The sequence below is a fragment of the Crotalus tigris genome, unplaced genomic scaffold (assembly GCF_016545835.1).
Source record: "Crotalus tigris isolate CLP2741 ecotype Arizona unplaced genomic scaffold, ASM1654583v1 scf7180000018486.1709376, whole genome shotgun sequence".
NCBI classification, from domain to species: Eukaryota; Metazoa; Chordata; class Lepidosauria; order Squamata; family Viperidae; genus Crotalus; species Crotalus tigris.
In genome coordinates, this window is record NW_024097034.1 from 485,054 (window position 1) to 501,622 (window position 16,569).

A 16,569-nucleotide genomic window follows, 5' to 3' on the forward strand; every position below is an offset into this window, starting at 1 on the left:
TTGAAAGTTGTGCAACAGCTTTAAATAATAACTTCTTGCCATTTCATAGAGGTTAGAACCTGATTCTGAACATTTTAAAACTTCAAGATATAAGTTGCATTAAAAAGGCCTTTTTTTCGTTCTTATTTTTGTGATTTGTTTTTTGTACTACTTCCATGCTATTGGGGCATCTCCCAGCTGCTTCTAGAAATTCTAGAATAAACTGCTGTTGTGTGTGCATTTTTCTTCCATTCAATCCTATCCAATTCTCTTGGCCTAGTTCCTGCAGTTTCCTTAGCAAGGTTTTTCAGAAGTGGTTTGCCACTGCCTCCTTCCTAGAGCTGAGACTAGTCCAGAGTCACCCTGATGTCTTGGTGTCTGAGGCAGTACTAGAACTCACAGTCTCCCAGTTTTTAGCTTGATGCTTAACTACTACATGAAATTAGCTCTCTTATACAGGTGGTTCTTGACTTATGACTGGTCACTTAGCAACCATATGAAGTTACCTGAAAAAGGAGACTTATGACCTGGATTCAATTTCTGCCATTTTAATGGGCAGGCATTACAGTTGTAACTTGAGAACTACCTGCATACATAAAATTTGCCAAAAAAATAGCCATGAGATCTGGATTGAGCTTGGTAGTCCCATTAACAAGTTATCATATGTCCCATCATCATAGTTCAGTACTATTATACATTCATTGTCATTGTCATTCCCTCCTTTCCCCTCTCTCTCTCTCACACTCACTCACTCACTCACTCACTCACTCACTCACTCAATATAAAGTATTATCTATCAAAATTTTAAGATTCTTCTGTCTGTTGTATTCTATCTCCCTTCTTCCTTTCTCTGGCTTTCCGGCTATACTTTTTTTTTTTTTTAATAAATCACAATATTAAAGCAGTGGCTATGATACTGTTTCCTGACACAACTACAAAATGTGGAATTGATGTATAGTTTGTACTTATTTTTATTTTCTGTCTAAAACACTCTATAAAAAGAACAGTTGTTTCTAGAAAGAGTCCTTAAAGGTTATCCTCTTACACTGCACAGGTTTACTTAGGTTAGAGCCTATAATATTTTATAGTATTTTTGATATTTCTGATTAAGAGAAACTCTCTCAATACGGCTTAGAAATGCTACATTTACTTTTAGCTAGAAGTCATGATAAAATTATTAAAGTATAAAAATTCATGGAAAAAGTAGGCTCAGCTGTCTGTTTTACTGAAATTTAATTAAACTTAAGGAAATTTAAAAAAAACTATACAGAATTTTATATTGCGTTTCATTTTACCATTGGTAACAGTATTTGATGATGGAGATGAGAAAACTCTTAGACGCTCTTCACTTTGCCTAAAAGGAGAAAGACATTTTGCTGAAAGTGAGGTAAACTTTTTCTTTTTAATGTAGCTGTGCTATAGAAATTAAGCATGCTCTGATAATATTTGCCCACTGATGAATGGAATGTATAAGTTGTGCTTCACTGTCAGCAGTGGGGTATAGTTGTGAAATCTAAAAAAATACGTAATTCTGATAAAGAGAATCTCTCTTACTGTCATGTGTTCATGTGTCAGTGGCTGGAATAGCATACTTTCTATTTCCAAATTAGCATCCTATAACTGGAAAATTAGGCAAAGACATTTATTTGTACAGTAAAATGTGTGTTTAATGGACATTATAATTAGATTTCAATTATGATAAGAGGGATTAAAAGTATAGAACAGTGTTGTATAACTCATACTAAGAACAAATAATTACCTAAAGCGGAATAATTTGCAATAATAAGAAATAAGAACCTTTAAGTTAATTCAAAAACACAAAAAAGAGATATTGTAGTTTTAATTCTTCAAATGTACAATCTCCTCATTTTGATTGCTGCTATATTGTATCTTCTCTCCTGCACATAAAAAAAGTATTTTATGTTGGATGAGATGAGAATGATCATTTTTTTCTCTTGTCTTGTATGACAAAAATGGAAATAATGCAGAAGAAACAATGGCGGATAACATTTATTGCGTTGACTTATCCCATGTGGATTGTCCCGCAGCAAGTTGGCTGCAGCAAAATGGCCATGGCAGGTTGGCCACAGGGAATTATCCTAGACCCCTTCCATGAGAAGACATGACCACAGGAAAATGGGGCTTTGGCTCTATCTTCTGAATAGATATTCCCCATCCAAAAACCTTGCCCCTTTATGTTATTTACCTTACTGAAGGTAGGAAGGGAGAAAATGGCATTTGGGAGAGATTTATGACTTCTATAAAATAATATTTCTTTGTAGATACTCTGTTGTGTTGTTTGTATTTCTTTCTGTTTTCATGCTCCTTGCAGGTTTGTTCATAACAGGGCCTCCTGTTTGAATTATTTTTTCAAACAAATGTGTTTGTTCATATTCTGACAAATCTGTGTTGTGAAATTCTCTTCAGTAATTGAAAAAATAATGTTTTTGTCAACAGACATTAGATCAGCTCCCTCTTACTAACCCTGAACATTTTGGGACTCCTGTCATTGGAAAGAAAACTAATAGAGGAAGAAGATCTAATCACATGTAAGTTTGATATTTATCTGATTCATGACTATCTTAATTTTAGAATTATTTGAACTGAGTAAAAAAGCAGCATATAATTCAAAGTAGAAGTTGAAAATGTGGGTAGTTACCTGAGGAAATAGAGCAAATCTTATGGTTGGTTTTTTTAAATATAGGCAAGGTTTAGAATGGATTAAGGAAAAGTCTGTTATTAATCTCTTATATCTATAGTTTAGATTGGCATACGCTTACTGGAATAAATATGTAGTTTACTTAATTGCTTTATACAAAGGGCAATACATTATTTCTGAGAAGCAAGGTAGAAAGGAAGATGTTCTGTTCCACTATTTACAACCTAACAGGAAATTGGATGGTGTTATGAAGGTGTATTCCATAAGTTGCTGAAAATGCTTTTGATCACCCTGAATATACTGCTTATTCATTCAAATGAATACTCCCCTTTTGGAGGCTGAGAGTTGGAGGAACATTGCATATGAAAGTATAAGCTTTTCTTTGTATTTAGTGGCACAAAATTATTAGCCTCACTACTGTGCATAGGATGTTGGTGAAAAATATGTCCTGAAGGCTTTAATCCAGCCTCATGATACACTCTCTAAAAGATCCTCAACTCTACCCCAGTAGCACGTTGAATGTCATCTGACCTGAGGGGACCATCATCCAGCACTATATAGCTGCTGATATCTGAAACAGAATTATGGTGGAAACATGGAACATAACCACCATGAACATGGGAAAACTCAACACAGTGAAAGATAAAATAAAGCGGGCACATGTTGATCTCTGAGGCATCAGAGAATTAAGATGGATTAGAATTGGACACCGAAGATCACATTATTACTCTGAGCACAAAAGACAAAGAAGGAATAGCATTGCTTTTATAACCAGGAGAGATATAGCAAGAATAAGATTTAACTGCAATGCAATCAATGACTTAACAATACAATTAGACTTTAATACAATGATTATCCAAGCTTATGCTCTAACACTGATAAAAGAGGAGACTGATGAGATTTAGCAGGAAGCTAATGTGTTCAAGATGAAATTGACAAAAATATGCAAGCAAGATATGCCACCTGTAGTTGAAGACTGGAATGCAAATGTTGGAAATATTAAAGAAGAAAATAAAGTTTGGCCCAGGAAAATAAAATAATGTAGGTGAATGACTTATCAGTTTCTAAAAACGACTTAGCAACTTTTGTGAATTAATTATTTCTGCTCCCCCCCCCCCACAAATACTGACATTACAAGACATTACCTACCACTCTTTGTATCATTACCATATGGAGTGTACAGAAATCAAGTTAACTATATTACAAGAATACAAGGAGGTGGAGAAATTCAGCTATAACAGTCAAGACATAGCCAATGATTGACTGTGGAATGGATTATAAACTTCACATGTGCAAATTCCAACGTAAGCTAAAACAGCAGCAGAAGAAAGCCAGTCATTTTCCATGATCTGATCTTGACTTGATCAAACAGAGTTTCCAGAATCACTTTGAAATCCTAAATCTCATTGACAGGGAAACAGAGAATTGTGACTGAAGTCAGAGTAGTTCCTAAGGATGAATGTGAAAAGAGATTACCAGAGACCAAGAAGCAAAAGAAAGCAAACTGGATGTCAGAACAAATAGTGGGAAATTGCCAAAAAGAGAAGTGAAGCCAAAGCCAACAAAAACAAAAATACCAGAAGAGAACTTGACAAAGACAGTATTGTAAAGACATTAAAGTTTGTAATAGACATTTAATAAGAAGAAAATTTCCAAAACATTTTAGAACTCAGAAAAAGGCTCCAATGTTGAATTTGTATGCTAAGGACACCATTGGACAGACAATAATTAATTCCCAGAAGATCAAAAAAGATGGAAGGCATCTAAGGAGTTATGAAATCCTGTACAATAGAGATGTCAGCATCAGGATAACTTAGAAGATAATTCCTACTTATAAGAATTTCTATGATGGCAGTTGGAACCAGGATAACATAATTTAAAGTATTACATCATAATTAAGGCTGAGTCAACATATCTTTTAATGCTGTTTTACTATGTGGGATTGTTAATGGAAAATTATTGATTTTTCTATGCATCAGCCACCATATTAATTAATTTATTTATTCCATTCACTCATTCTATAGTTCTCCTGTCTAGTTTGCTGTAAAGTCATAAACTATAAGCCAATGTCTAAACAAAAATTCATTTTTCATACTAATTCTAACTATAAATTGTATAATAAACATTTATATGGTGACACCTTTTCCCTTATAGCCCTGAAGAAGAATCTTCCTCATCCTCAAGTGATGAGGATGAAGATGACAGAAAACAAACTGATGAATTTTTAGGAAAAGTTGTATGTGTAGAAACTGTTAGTACGGATAAAAAGAAAAATATTTGGTTTCCAGCTTTGGTAAGTACTTACTTTCTGTATTCTTTTTTAAAAAATTTGACATAGATAATACAGTCCTAGAAATAAGACTACAATTTTAGTTGCAATCTTTAATAAATCAGTGCTTTGATACAAAGCAAATAAATGCAGAATAACACACAATTTATTATATGTGCAGGGGACTACATTAATAAAGGCCTTATTTTAACATTTTGATGCTTAATAGCTACTAAAACAAGTATATGTAAATTGGTATTTGTATGTACTCAATATAGAGTATGTTTATGAAAAACGGAACCCTATTTTGACTCATTTCCTTTTTCAAACACTAAATAAACTATTAACATTTTTTGCTGTTGGTCTATCAAGCCACATAGACGATTTGAAAAGGCAAAATCTGCTGTATTATGATACAAAACTTATATTTTGGTGGAACGCTTATATTCAGAGATGGTGTAACCTCTGAATATCAGTTACAGGGATGCAAATCGTAGGATTAGCTTTTAGGATTGTGTTGCAGATGCAGTTCCAACAGAACTGACTTCATGCATATACTAAACAGATATCTGATGTGAGGAGGTCCTTGAAACAGCTGCACCAAGCCTTGAGAAGATGAATTCAGAGAGATGCTTTAATCATTTTACACAGCCTTATTAGTTACTGGCTTTATATCTTGCTTGTAGTTTTCCCATGGTTAAAAACAGGTGCTGGGTTAGGCAAAGGACTTTTCTTATGTTTTAGATTATTATGTAATAATAAGAGTGTACCATTAGTACAGGGGTGTCAACTTGCAATGTCACGTGATGTGACGTATTGCGACTTTTTTCCATTGCAGGCAATGGGGTGGGTGCGCTTTCGCCATGACACATCCCGCCTGGAGGCCGGCAGTTTGACACCCTTGCATTAGTAGAAATAAAGAAATAGTCCAAATAAGTATATTTTATTCTACTGAGAGTTGGATAAGTTGATCAGTAAGAAGATACTGTGTTTCCCTGAAAGTAAGACCTACCCCGAAAATAATCCCTCGCTTGATTTTTGGGGGTGGGCCTAATATAAGCCCTACCCCCAAAATAAGACCTAGTTTTGGGGCAAAGTACACCCCTAAAATCAAGCTAGGGCAGGGATGGGGGGGTGGAGCTGCCCCACGTGCCCTGCACCTGTTTACCTTACCGGTAGGCCCACCACATCCAGGCTTCCCTCGCTCTGACACTTGTTGCACTATGTGGCTCATTGTGCCATTGCCGCTGCTTATGGCAGGAGGCCGAATGTTGCTTCGGGCTGTTGCCATCGGCCCAAAGGACCGCACAGCCTCCTGCTGTGAGCAGCGGCACTGGCCCAAAGTGCTATGCAGCCTCCCACAGTGACAGCAACAGTGTGAAGCACTTTGTGGCCTGTGAGTGGCAGCCCCGGCGCAATGCGCCACATGGTGTCTGGCCGCAAGTGGTGGTAGGCGACCATTGAAGAAGTCAAGCAATGGCACAACAGGTGTTGGGGCATGGGAGGCCTGGCTGCGGCAGTCCTAAGGTAAGACATCCCCTGAAAATAAGACCTAGTGCCTCTTTTGGAGGCAAAAAAAAATAAGACTGGGTATTATTTTCAGGGAAACACGGTAGAACAACAGTAAAGACTAAGTAGAACTTCTTACTGTTTTTTTGAGATGATTTTAAAAGCTATCATTCCATTGCCATATCCACTGGAAGTCGGCAGGTAAATAAAATTTCTTTTCTGCTAATTTAGAACATAGGTTTGCAATCTGAAAGAAAAGTCCTGGAGTACATTTTTAAAAGTCATTTCAGTTTAGTCTCAGAATAGAAGTTGGAAGGGTTATCATGTATACTGTCAGAGGTCTCCAACCTTTTTGGTTTGGCGGCCCAGAAAGGGAGGCAGGCACTGCTATGTGTGTGTACACAAATGGCCCGCGTGCCTGTGCACACAAAAATGAGTCCCACGCCCGCGTGGGCAAATGGGCTGCGCGTGAGCACATGCGCACACGCAAATGGCCGCACACGAGCGTGTGCGTACATGCAAACGGGACTGCGTGGGATGAATGCTGCAAATGGGGCGACACTAGCGCTGGCAGGATGCTATGGGTGGCACTAGTGCCAGTGGGACACTCTGGGGCGGGACAGTGCTAGCACTGGCAGAATGCTTAGGGCGGGGCTAGTGCGAATGTGGGGGAGTGAGTGCATGGACATGTGCGTGTGCACTGGCCATCCCTTCACGTGGCCTGGTGGCCAAGTGGCTGCAGCCGGGTAGTGGGCCATGGCCCAGAGGTTGGGGACCCCTGTACTACATCACTTATGAATCAGACCTCTAAGTTCAATAAATTGACTTTATAACCATCAAGTAACACCAGGGTTGCACGGCTTAATTTAGGTTAATCAGTATCTTACAGTTATATAGTGCTGCTATGAAACAGGCAGTGCGATTTAAATAGTAGCTCAGTAGATCTGAGATTACAGCAAATCGTCCATAGTGCCCAGAAATTTATTAAATACTGGCAGAAATATCACATGCAAATGAGGGTTGACATACGTTTGAGATAGCTTACTAACATACCTTTATTTATGTTTAGCTTCCACTTCTGCATCAGAAAAGTAGGGAAAGTTTATTTTTAAAAAATTTTGTGCTGAGTTTTGGAGAAGTAGAGATTGCAAGAGGCTTTCTTCTTCTTCTTCACTTTACATCAGGGTTTTGTGAAAGGGAATTCCACTTAAAGGAATGCAGTTTGTTTTCTTCTCTAAAAAACAGGTAGAAGTAAAAGAAAATATCTCTCTGCTCAAACTCATGCTGCATCCAGAGGCAGACAACCTCTTTTCTCTCAATCAACACAGGCCTTTTAGGAAAATAGAAGCTGCAGTGCCTCAGCTGCTTCTTCTTTCACTCTCAGATAAAACTACTTTTTCCCCCTCTGCTGTGTTTTTTTCAGATGGCAGAGGATGATGGAGGCCAAGGGTTTTGTTTTTCATGCAGGAAACAATTTTAAGATCCTTCCCCCTCCCTCACCCACCAAGAGTAGCTGGAAAAGGGGATTTTGTATGCTGACCGACCATGCCAATAACAACCAGATGTGTAGACCTTACCATATGCATACAAATGTGTTTTTTATGATCTCTTAGATAATTTTAAATAAAGTTTCTCTAATAATTATATAATTCTTTTTATTTCTATGTAGGTGGTTTGTCCAGATTGCAGTGATGAAGTTGCAGTAAAGAAAGATAATGTCCTTGTTCGGTCTTTCAAGGATGGCAAGTTGTGAGTGAAACTGTTGGATTTAATTATTATTTGTCTAACAACTACGATGTAACTAAGAGAGATGGCAGATGGACACACATCTCTTTTATTCATGAGAATGAAGGGGAGGGGATAGAATGAACAAAATAAGTTTGCATCTTGCCATCTACTTTCATATAGGATATATTTGAATGCAGAAAACTGCTGTTTTGTATTAATATTGAAGTACATAGATAAAATATTTCTACAGTTTAAATGTTTTTTCTGCTGTAGGATTTCTAAACAAAGTGTTATTTCCTTGTACAATATGCTTGTAAATAATTATGATAATAACAATGTGGTATTATTTTAATCAGTTTGAAAAGTGCCATGCAGGTAGTCCTCTAGTTATAACCATAATTGGGACCAGAATTTCCATTGCTCAGCAAGGTGATTGTAAAGTGGGTTGTGCCTGATTTTATGCCAGGTTTCACTTTGTTGTTAAGCGAATCCCTGCAGTTGTTAAGGAAATCACATGGTCTTTTCAGCAAATCTGGCTCCCCTCTTTGACCTAAAATCATGGAACTTCCCCCTCTGCAGCTACTATATTATTTCAGAAAGAGATAGCTGATTTTATTTTCCAATCTCATTAGCATGTAGGTTACCCAGCCTAGGATATCATAGTCCAGTCATGTAATCATGGAATGGAATGGAATGGAATGTGGAAGGAGCCTTGGAGGTCTTCTAGTCCAGGGATGGGGAACCTTGGCTTTTTTATGACTTGCGGACTTCTATACTCAGAATTCCTGAACCAGCCATGCTGACTCAGGAATTCTGGGAGTTGAAGTCCAAGAGTCATAAAAGAGCCAAGGTTCCCCCACCCCTGTTCTAGTCTAACCCCCTGCTCAAGCAAGAGAACCTATACCATTTCAGATGAGTCTAGCTTCTTCTTAAAAACCTCCAGTGATGGAGCGAAAATAGGGCTCGTCTGGGATTTGAACCCTGGACCTCTCACAACCTAAGTGGGAATCATACCCCTAGACCAGTGGTGGCGAACCTATGGCACGGGTGCCAGAGGTGGCACTCAGAGCCCTCTCTGTGGGCACACACACCGTCGCTCCAGTTGGGTTTTATAAAACTTTTTTGCTTTAGGCCTCCACTGCCATGTGCAAAAAAAAAAAAAAAAAAGTTCAATCAGTCAATTTCAACTTCTCGTGGAAAAAAAAGTTCTTGCAAAGTTGAAATTGATTGATTGACCTTTTTAGTCCCACCCAGTCTGCCGTTACCACTGCACCCATGCCCACCCAATTGGCCACGCCCAGCCAATGGGCCACACTCAGCCAATGGGCCACACCCACCCGGCACTCGATGATGTGTAAGTGGGTTTTGGGTTGCAGTTTGGACACTCAGTCTCTTAAAGGTTCGCCATCACTGCCCTAGACCAACAAGCCATTGAATTGAAAGGAACTTTAGCATAGTTTGTTGTAAAGAAACTTATTTTGAAGTAGATATAATTGTTCTACTAGGCAATTATCTGTGTTTCATCATTAGGAAAACTGGGTATTCCCCTTCCTGTTTTTTTTTATTCTGAGTTTGGATTTATAGCAATTTTTCTAATTGTTGTTTAAGAAAACATTTTAGCACTGTTTAAAATTTCAGATCAAAATCTTAATTTTCCTGATTTACACAAAGTAGTTTAAGACAAAATATTTTCCCCCAAAATTTTCAATTTTTTAAAATTCCTGTTTGCTTTGTAATAGTAGGAGATCCACATTTTATGGATAATTAATAAAAGATTGCTTTATTTAAATGAAGATTGCTAGCTTTATTATCAAAATACTTAAAATATTTATTTTTTAAAATACTGTTATCACAATTTGTTTAGCTCTTCAGTACCAAGAAAAGATGTACGGGAAATTAGTGAAACTTCACCAAGACCTGATGCTGCATTAAAACAAGGTAAAAATTAACTTCAAAATTAGACTGCTTTTAATCTCAGTTATAATTAGCTAGAACAGAAATAAGTTAGGGTTAGACTAGACTGAGAATTCTAAAAAATGTTTCCAGGAATGTCAGGAATATCATATTTTATTTTATTATTTATTTTTCTCTACCTTTTAATCAGAATTTCTGTACTTTTACAAGTGTGGACTTGTAAGAGGGCCACAGAGGGTGTCTTATGAGAGAAAATAGGTAGTATTGGCCTGAGACATAGGGGAAAAAATCAAATGCCAAAATCTAAATATTCACCTTTTCCTGGATTGAGTATTGGATTTTCTTTGTTTTTAAAACTGCATCATGCCTATTTTAGATTTTATATTATAATAATTATGTGCTTCCTGTTCTAAAATGACAGGAAATCATGCCACCAGTTTTCAGCAGTTGTGCTGCCTACTTTCACCATTAAATAAAAGAATAGTCTATCAAGCCTTGATACCATCTCTAAGTTTGCTGCATAATTAAAAATAGAACCGACAGTAGATATCAAGTTATAGAAATTAAAGATTAAAACATTTTCAAGCTTAAAAACAATTTGAGAGATTGTATGCCTAATCATAATGTTTATGCCAAAAGCAGTGTCTTTAATTGGTACCTTAAAAATGATCAAACATGGCAACGTTAATAGCTATAACTGAAAAATATTGCTGTCAATTATACTTTAGGAAACTTGAAGAATTTAAATTAGTAGCTTTGATCTTCATAATAAGGGATATTTTCATGGAATGAAACATTTCTTTAGGTACGTGAGTCCCTATAGCCATATAGAAGTTTGTTCAGTGCAATGAAGACATTGTCTTTGAATAGAAGAAGCTCTGACTTAAATTAACTATAGATACGAACTTGCAAACAAGCTGGGAAATGGAAAGCAAGTTAAACCAAGACATACAGTATGTCTGCCTTGTTTAGAAAGCCTTTAATTTTTTTAAAATTCAGACATAAGCTATTGCTAATTTTTTTTACTTTTTTTACTCATTCACATTGTTCATTGGATTCATTCACACAGTTAAATAGAAGAAAAGGGATTATATAACTGCACAAAATCCATATTAAGTCAGAATGTGACTATTTCAGGTAGGTCATCCATCCTAATAAAATTAATTTATTTACAGCTTTCGATCAGGCCTTAGAATTCTGTAAAAATAGAACTGTTCCTAGTAACTGGAAGACCGAGTTGAAAGAAGAAAGTTCCAGTAGTGAAGCAGAAGAGGAGGATGAAGATGAAAAGGAAAAAGAAGATAATAGCAGTGAAGAAGAGGCAAGTATAATCCTAGAGTGTAATAGGTTTGTATTACACTCCATATGCCAAAATTTGTGTTTGTAAATCTTGCTAGTCATTTCTCTCAAGCTTCGTACAAGCAGTGGTGAAAATCAGTATTCGATCAAAGTGAACCTCAGGAGAACTATACCTGGATTTTTTATTCAAGAATAATAACTTGAATAAAAGAAGGAATATGTAACTATAAAGCTAATGATATCATCATTGCAGTCATAGCTATGGGTTGAGGTCTTGAAGTATCAGCAAATGTTTATCAGAATAAAAGCTCAGGAATCCACAATAAACCATATTTTTTTTAAAGGAGAAAATTTTATTCCCAGTTCACAGCTTTAATCAAATAACATGCAATAGATTAAATTGTATTTAGTCAGATATAATTGTACCAAAGTGTTCATTTTGGCACTTTAAAGCTTCAGTGCTGTAGAATCTTTCCAAGAAAGCAATACTAACTTCTCAGTAGAACTTCATAAAATTATAATTTTTGTATGAATTAAATTTTCTGTATTTTTCCACGGTGGAACTCTCTAATATTTTGAAATAAAATAGATTTGAAAAAAGAATATTGGTTTAAAGATAAAAAAGAATATTGACCTTTAGAGTAAAATATTAATAATATCATTTAATATTATGATGATGATTTTTTATTTCCTTGTTGTTGGTTTTTGAGATGGCAGGTTATGTTAAAAAAAAATCTATTTATTTATTTCATTAGGAAGAAATAGAACCCTTTCCTGAAGAAAGAGAGAACTTTCTGCAACAACTTTATAAATTTATGGAAGATAGAGGTGAGCATTTTTGTACAGCTTGTTTAATTGTATGAGAATTTAATATAGTTGTGAATCACATTGCTTTTCATTCCTGATAGTTGAGTGTGTTCCTTTTTAATATTTTCATTCTTGATTAATGAATTGTATACATAGGAATCAAATATAATTACAAATATTTTAGTATGTAGTGTTACTAAGGTAGCTTACTGTTAAAGGTATACTTAAAAAAATAATTTAAAAGGCTACAATTTTTTTTAAAAAAGCCCTCTCAAATGCATTTATATGTGTGCACAACTTGTGGGTTGCCAGAACTAAGCGTAGCCCACCAAGCAATACTTTCAAGTGACTTTTTTCCAGTTGTTGCAGTCCTAAGCAGGCAACTAAAATAGATTATCCTTGCTAGCTCCTATATTTGGCAAATAAAGAATTATTGGGATAGGAAGGAAAATCATCCATGGAATTCCAATTTCTTCCTCCTCTGAGGTCTTCCCATGGTCCAGATCAGATGGGATGTTGGGAAGAATATTGTAGGACAAATATGAATTCTCTGGTTATTTGCCAGACACACATTAGTAAATGCAGGATGTTAGCCAAAATTTCTAGTAACAAGACTTGGTGTTAGTTTTGTAAATGGTTTTTATCATAAGGTTTCCTGTTAAGTGCTACACTCTATTTTGTTTTGACTACCTCCTAGGTACAAGTTTCTCTAATTATTTGGAGAATTATTTTCTTACAAATATTATGTAGCTTAATTGGGAAAACTTTAATTGAATTCTCTACACATTTATTTGGAATAAGTAGCATTGAATATGGTTGTGATTATTTTGACTAAATATGAATAAAATATATGTTACATTATTTTTGTGTGAGATTAAAGTTCTAAATTTATTTTCAGTAACATTTATATGAAGAATTCTCACCATGCTCAAGCACTTAATTCAAAATACTTTCTTTCATAGGGACTCCTATTAATAAACGACCTGTCCTTGGATACAGAAATTTGAATCTCTTCAAATTATTCAGACTTGTTCATAAACTTGGAGGATTTGATAATGTAAGTACTATAAACTATAGTAAAAAGAAAAAATAAGTCTAAAATAACTATAATAGTGTCACTTTATGTAGCTTTAAAAAGAGTTGTAAAGAAGATGAGAACACAACTTTTAAGGTAGTTGTGCATATTTGTTTTTCTTATACAAAGAATAAGAAAGTAACATTTTCCTATTTGTGCTAGATACATTTATAGAGATAACTGTACATACCACAAAAATGTCATTAAATAAGTACTACAAGATGCAGTTCTTTTTTTTTTAAACAAAATTTTATTAAGTTTATATAGATAAGGAAAAATAGGAACAATACAGGTATGGTAAAGGGAGGGGTGGAAGGAAAGGGGAAGGGGAAGGGAATAAGGAATTAGGGTAAAATAAGGATAGGTACAATCACATATTTCAACAAACAAGTTACCGTCCGGATCATAATAATGAGTAAATATCATATTCAACCATTTTTACCGAAGCTTAGACTATAACATATTAAAAACAATTAGTAAACAAATACATTGATCTATTAAGTAAACACTGCTAATAAAATCTCAAAAAATCCTAACAACCAAAAGTAACAAATGAAAATCAGTAAATCAGGAAAAATAATCATATCATCAAAATGTTAGTTAGAACTCGATTAAAAATCAGTCATCTATTCTAAAATATTGAATCCTTCAAGTTCTAACGTGTCTCTAACCATTGATAAAAATTTTCCCAAGTTCTAAAATAAATTGAATCATCTTTTTCTTTCATTTCTAATGTTAATCTATCCATTTCTGCACACTCTAAAATTTTAGTAATTATAATCTGGTCAGATGGTAAATTCTCATTTTTCCAAAATTGGGCAAATACTATCCTTGCAGCTGTTAAAACATGCAATATCAAGTAGTCGTTCTCTTTACCATAATTAGGTCTTAATATTCCTAACAAAAACAATTCTGATTTAAATTCTATCTGTGGTTTCATCATCTTTTCCAACCATCTATGGATCTTAGACCAATATTTCTTAGCAACAGGGCATATCCACCAGGTATGGTAATAAGTGCCTGGCTGTTGTTTACATTTCCAGCAAATATCCGAAACGTTTTTAAACATTTTCGCTAAGCGAACTGGTGTCATATGCCATCTATAAAACATCTTATATAAGTTTTCTTTATATGCTACAGCAGTGATTCTCAACCTTTCTAATGCCGTGACCCCATAATACAATTCCCCATGTTGTGGTGACCCCCAAGTGGGTGTGGCCACCAATAAGAGGGAGTAGGACAGCTAGGAAAAAGGGAAAAAAATGGCGGACAGCATGGTTTGGTGACCCCCATTAAATGGTCATTCGACCCCAAATGGGGTCCCGACCCACAGGTTGAGAACCACTGTGCTACAGCTTTTGTAAGCTTAATATTTTTATCCCAAAGTTTTTGCCAGTCTTCCAAATCTATAGAATGTCCAAAGTTCTTGTCCATACTATCATTGTTTCTTTCACTTGTTCTTCTTCCATCTTCCAGTTTAAAAGAAATTTATAGAGTTTTCTAATCAAATTCTCATCTGTTTTTAACAAAATTTTATCTAATGGGGTCTGTTCTTTGTAAAAACCTGTTGATTTTATATCTTTTTCGTATCTTGTTTGAATTTGCAAATAGGACCACCATGTCAAGTCAATATCTTGTAGTTGTAAAGTTTGCCTGTCCTTAAGTTTTCCCTCTTTGTCTAAAATGTCTTTATAACTAACCATTGTCATAATTAATCAGATTTGGATAAGCAAATGCTTCCATTGTTGAAAGCCACACAGGTATTTTCATATATATATATTATGTTTAATTTTCTCACATTCTGAAAGTGGTACATTTCTTATCGCGTGATTTTGAAAGTACTTATGTGCTTTAGATTTCTCGTACCATATAAAAGCATGCCAACCTAACTGAAGGTTGTGTCCCTCTAAATAAAGCAATCTTTTATTTCTCAATACAATCCATTCTTTAAGCCAAAGCAAAATAGCCGCTTGATAGTAAAGTCTGCAATCTGGAAGTCCAAAGCCCCCTCTATCCTTAGATTCTTAAGATGCAGTTCTTTTTATATATGAAAAGTTTTAGCGCTAGAAGAATAACATCTAAAGGAACATGAAAGTTCAAAGATATTTATACAGAAAAGTTGTGGCTTATGGAATATGGGCTGATTGTATTTTGTGCTTTTTGTAAACATAGCAATTGCTTAGAATTTGGTTGCTTTTATGTTTTGTCACACAGTCAGATGTTTAGACTGGATTTGGCATTTTTTTTATTAAAAGTTTAAAAATTTTATACAATATATATCCCAAATCCCTCCCACCCCTCTCCCACTTCCCAGAGCTGATTACAGGGTTACAAATAAACAATCATAATCTAACTAACATTACCCAACTATACAAACAATCAAATCCATAACATACTTTAACTCCTTTTCAAAATAAATATTAACAAATTAAAAACGAAAATAATAATATAATTAAACCATAATATTAAAACTAATATAAATTCAACCATATTAAACTATTAATAATAATCTAAAATTTACTCATAAGCTAGATAATACTTTTTAGTCTCATATTTATTCTGAATATAATCTATCCATCTTCTCCAAACTGAGATATATCTTTCTTGTGAATAGTCCTTCAAATAAGCAGAAATTTTTGCCATTTCTGCTAAATTAGACACCTTAAGTATCCATTCTTCAATAGTAGGCAAAGAATCTTTCTTCCAATATTGCCCCACCAATAATCTTGCAGCTGTTATAAGATTCAACATCAAATTAATTTCTTTAACATCAAAATCTACAATAACACCTAACAAAAATAATTGTGGCGTAAACTTTATCTTTCTCTTAAAAATCTTTTGAATGTTCCACCAAATCTTAATCCAAAAAGCTTTTATATTTCTACAAGTCCACCAAATATGAAAATAAGTTGCATCTAAGCTTCCACATCTCCAACATTTGGGCTGTAAATTAGGATACATACAGGACAGCTTTTGAGGATCCAAATGCCACCTATAAAACATTTTATAAAAATTTTCTCTTAAATTTTGAGCTTGAGTAAATTTTACATTTCTAACCCAAATTGTCTCCCATGTGTCCAATAAAATCGGCTCTTGAATATTTTGAGCCCATTTTACCATACAGTCTTTAACTAACTCCGTTTCAGAATCCAATTCTATTAAAACATTATAAATTCTCTTTATATGGGCTCAAGTTTGATCTTTAATCTGTTTTACAAATTCACGTCCCCTAAAGTAATACCAACCTTTTGATATAAACTCCACCTAACTAACAATTGATTATACTGAAACCAAGAGTGTACAATATTTTCTTGCTTCAACTCAGCTAAA

At 34.8% G+C, this 16,569-nt stretch overlaps 1 protein-coding gene across 4 annotated transcripts in view; it reads left to right on the forward strand.

Moving 5' to 3' along the window:
* Positions 1-16,569, forward strand: part of ARID4B (AT-rich interaction domain 4B) — a 98,517-nt gene that overhangs the window by 37,390 nt on the left and 44,558 nt on the right. For all 4 annotated transcript variants that reach the window (XM_039352994.1, XM_039352993.1, XM_039352992.1 and 1 more), the window contains exons 6-13: positions 1,287-1,366; positions 2,437-2,528; positions 4,793-4,931; positions 8,086-8,165; positions 10,009-10,082; positions 11,234-11,379; positions 12,113-12,185; positions 13,127-13,221. In XM_039352994.1, coding sequence (XP_039208928.1) covers positions 1,287-1,366; positions 2,437-2,528; positions 4,793-4,931; positions 8,086-8,165; positions 10,009-10,082; positions 11,234-11,379; positions 12,113-12,185; positions 13,127-13,221 — 779 coding nt within the window. The remainder of the gene's footprint in view (positions 1-1,286; positions 1,367-2,436; positions 2,529-4,792; positions 4,932-8,085; positions 8,166-10,008; positions 10,083-11,233; positions 11,380-12,112; positions 12,186-13,126; positions 13,222-16,569) is intronic.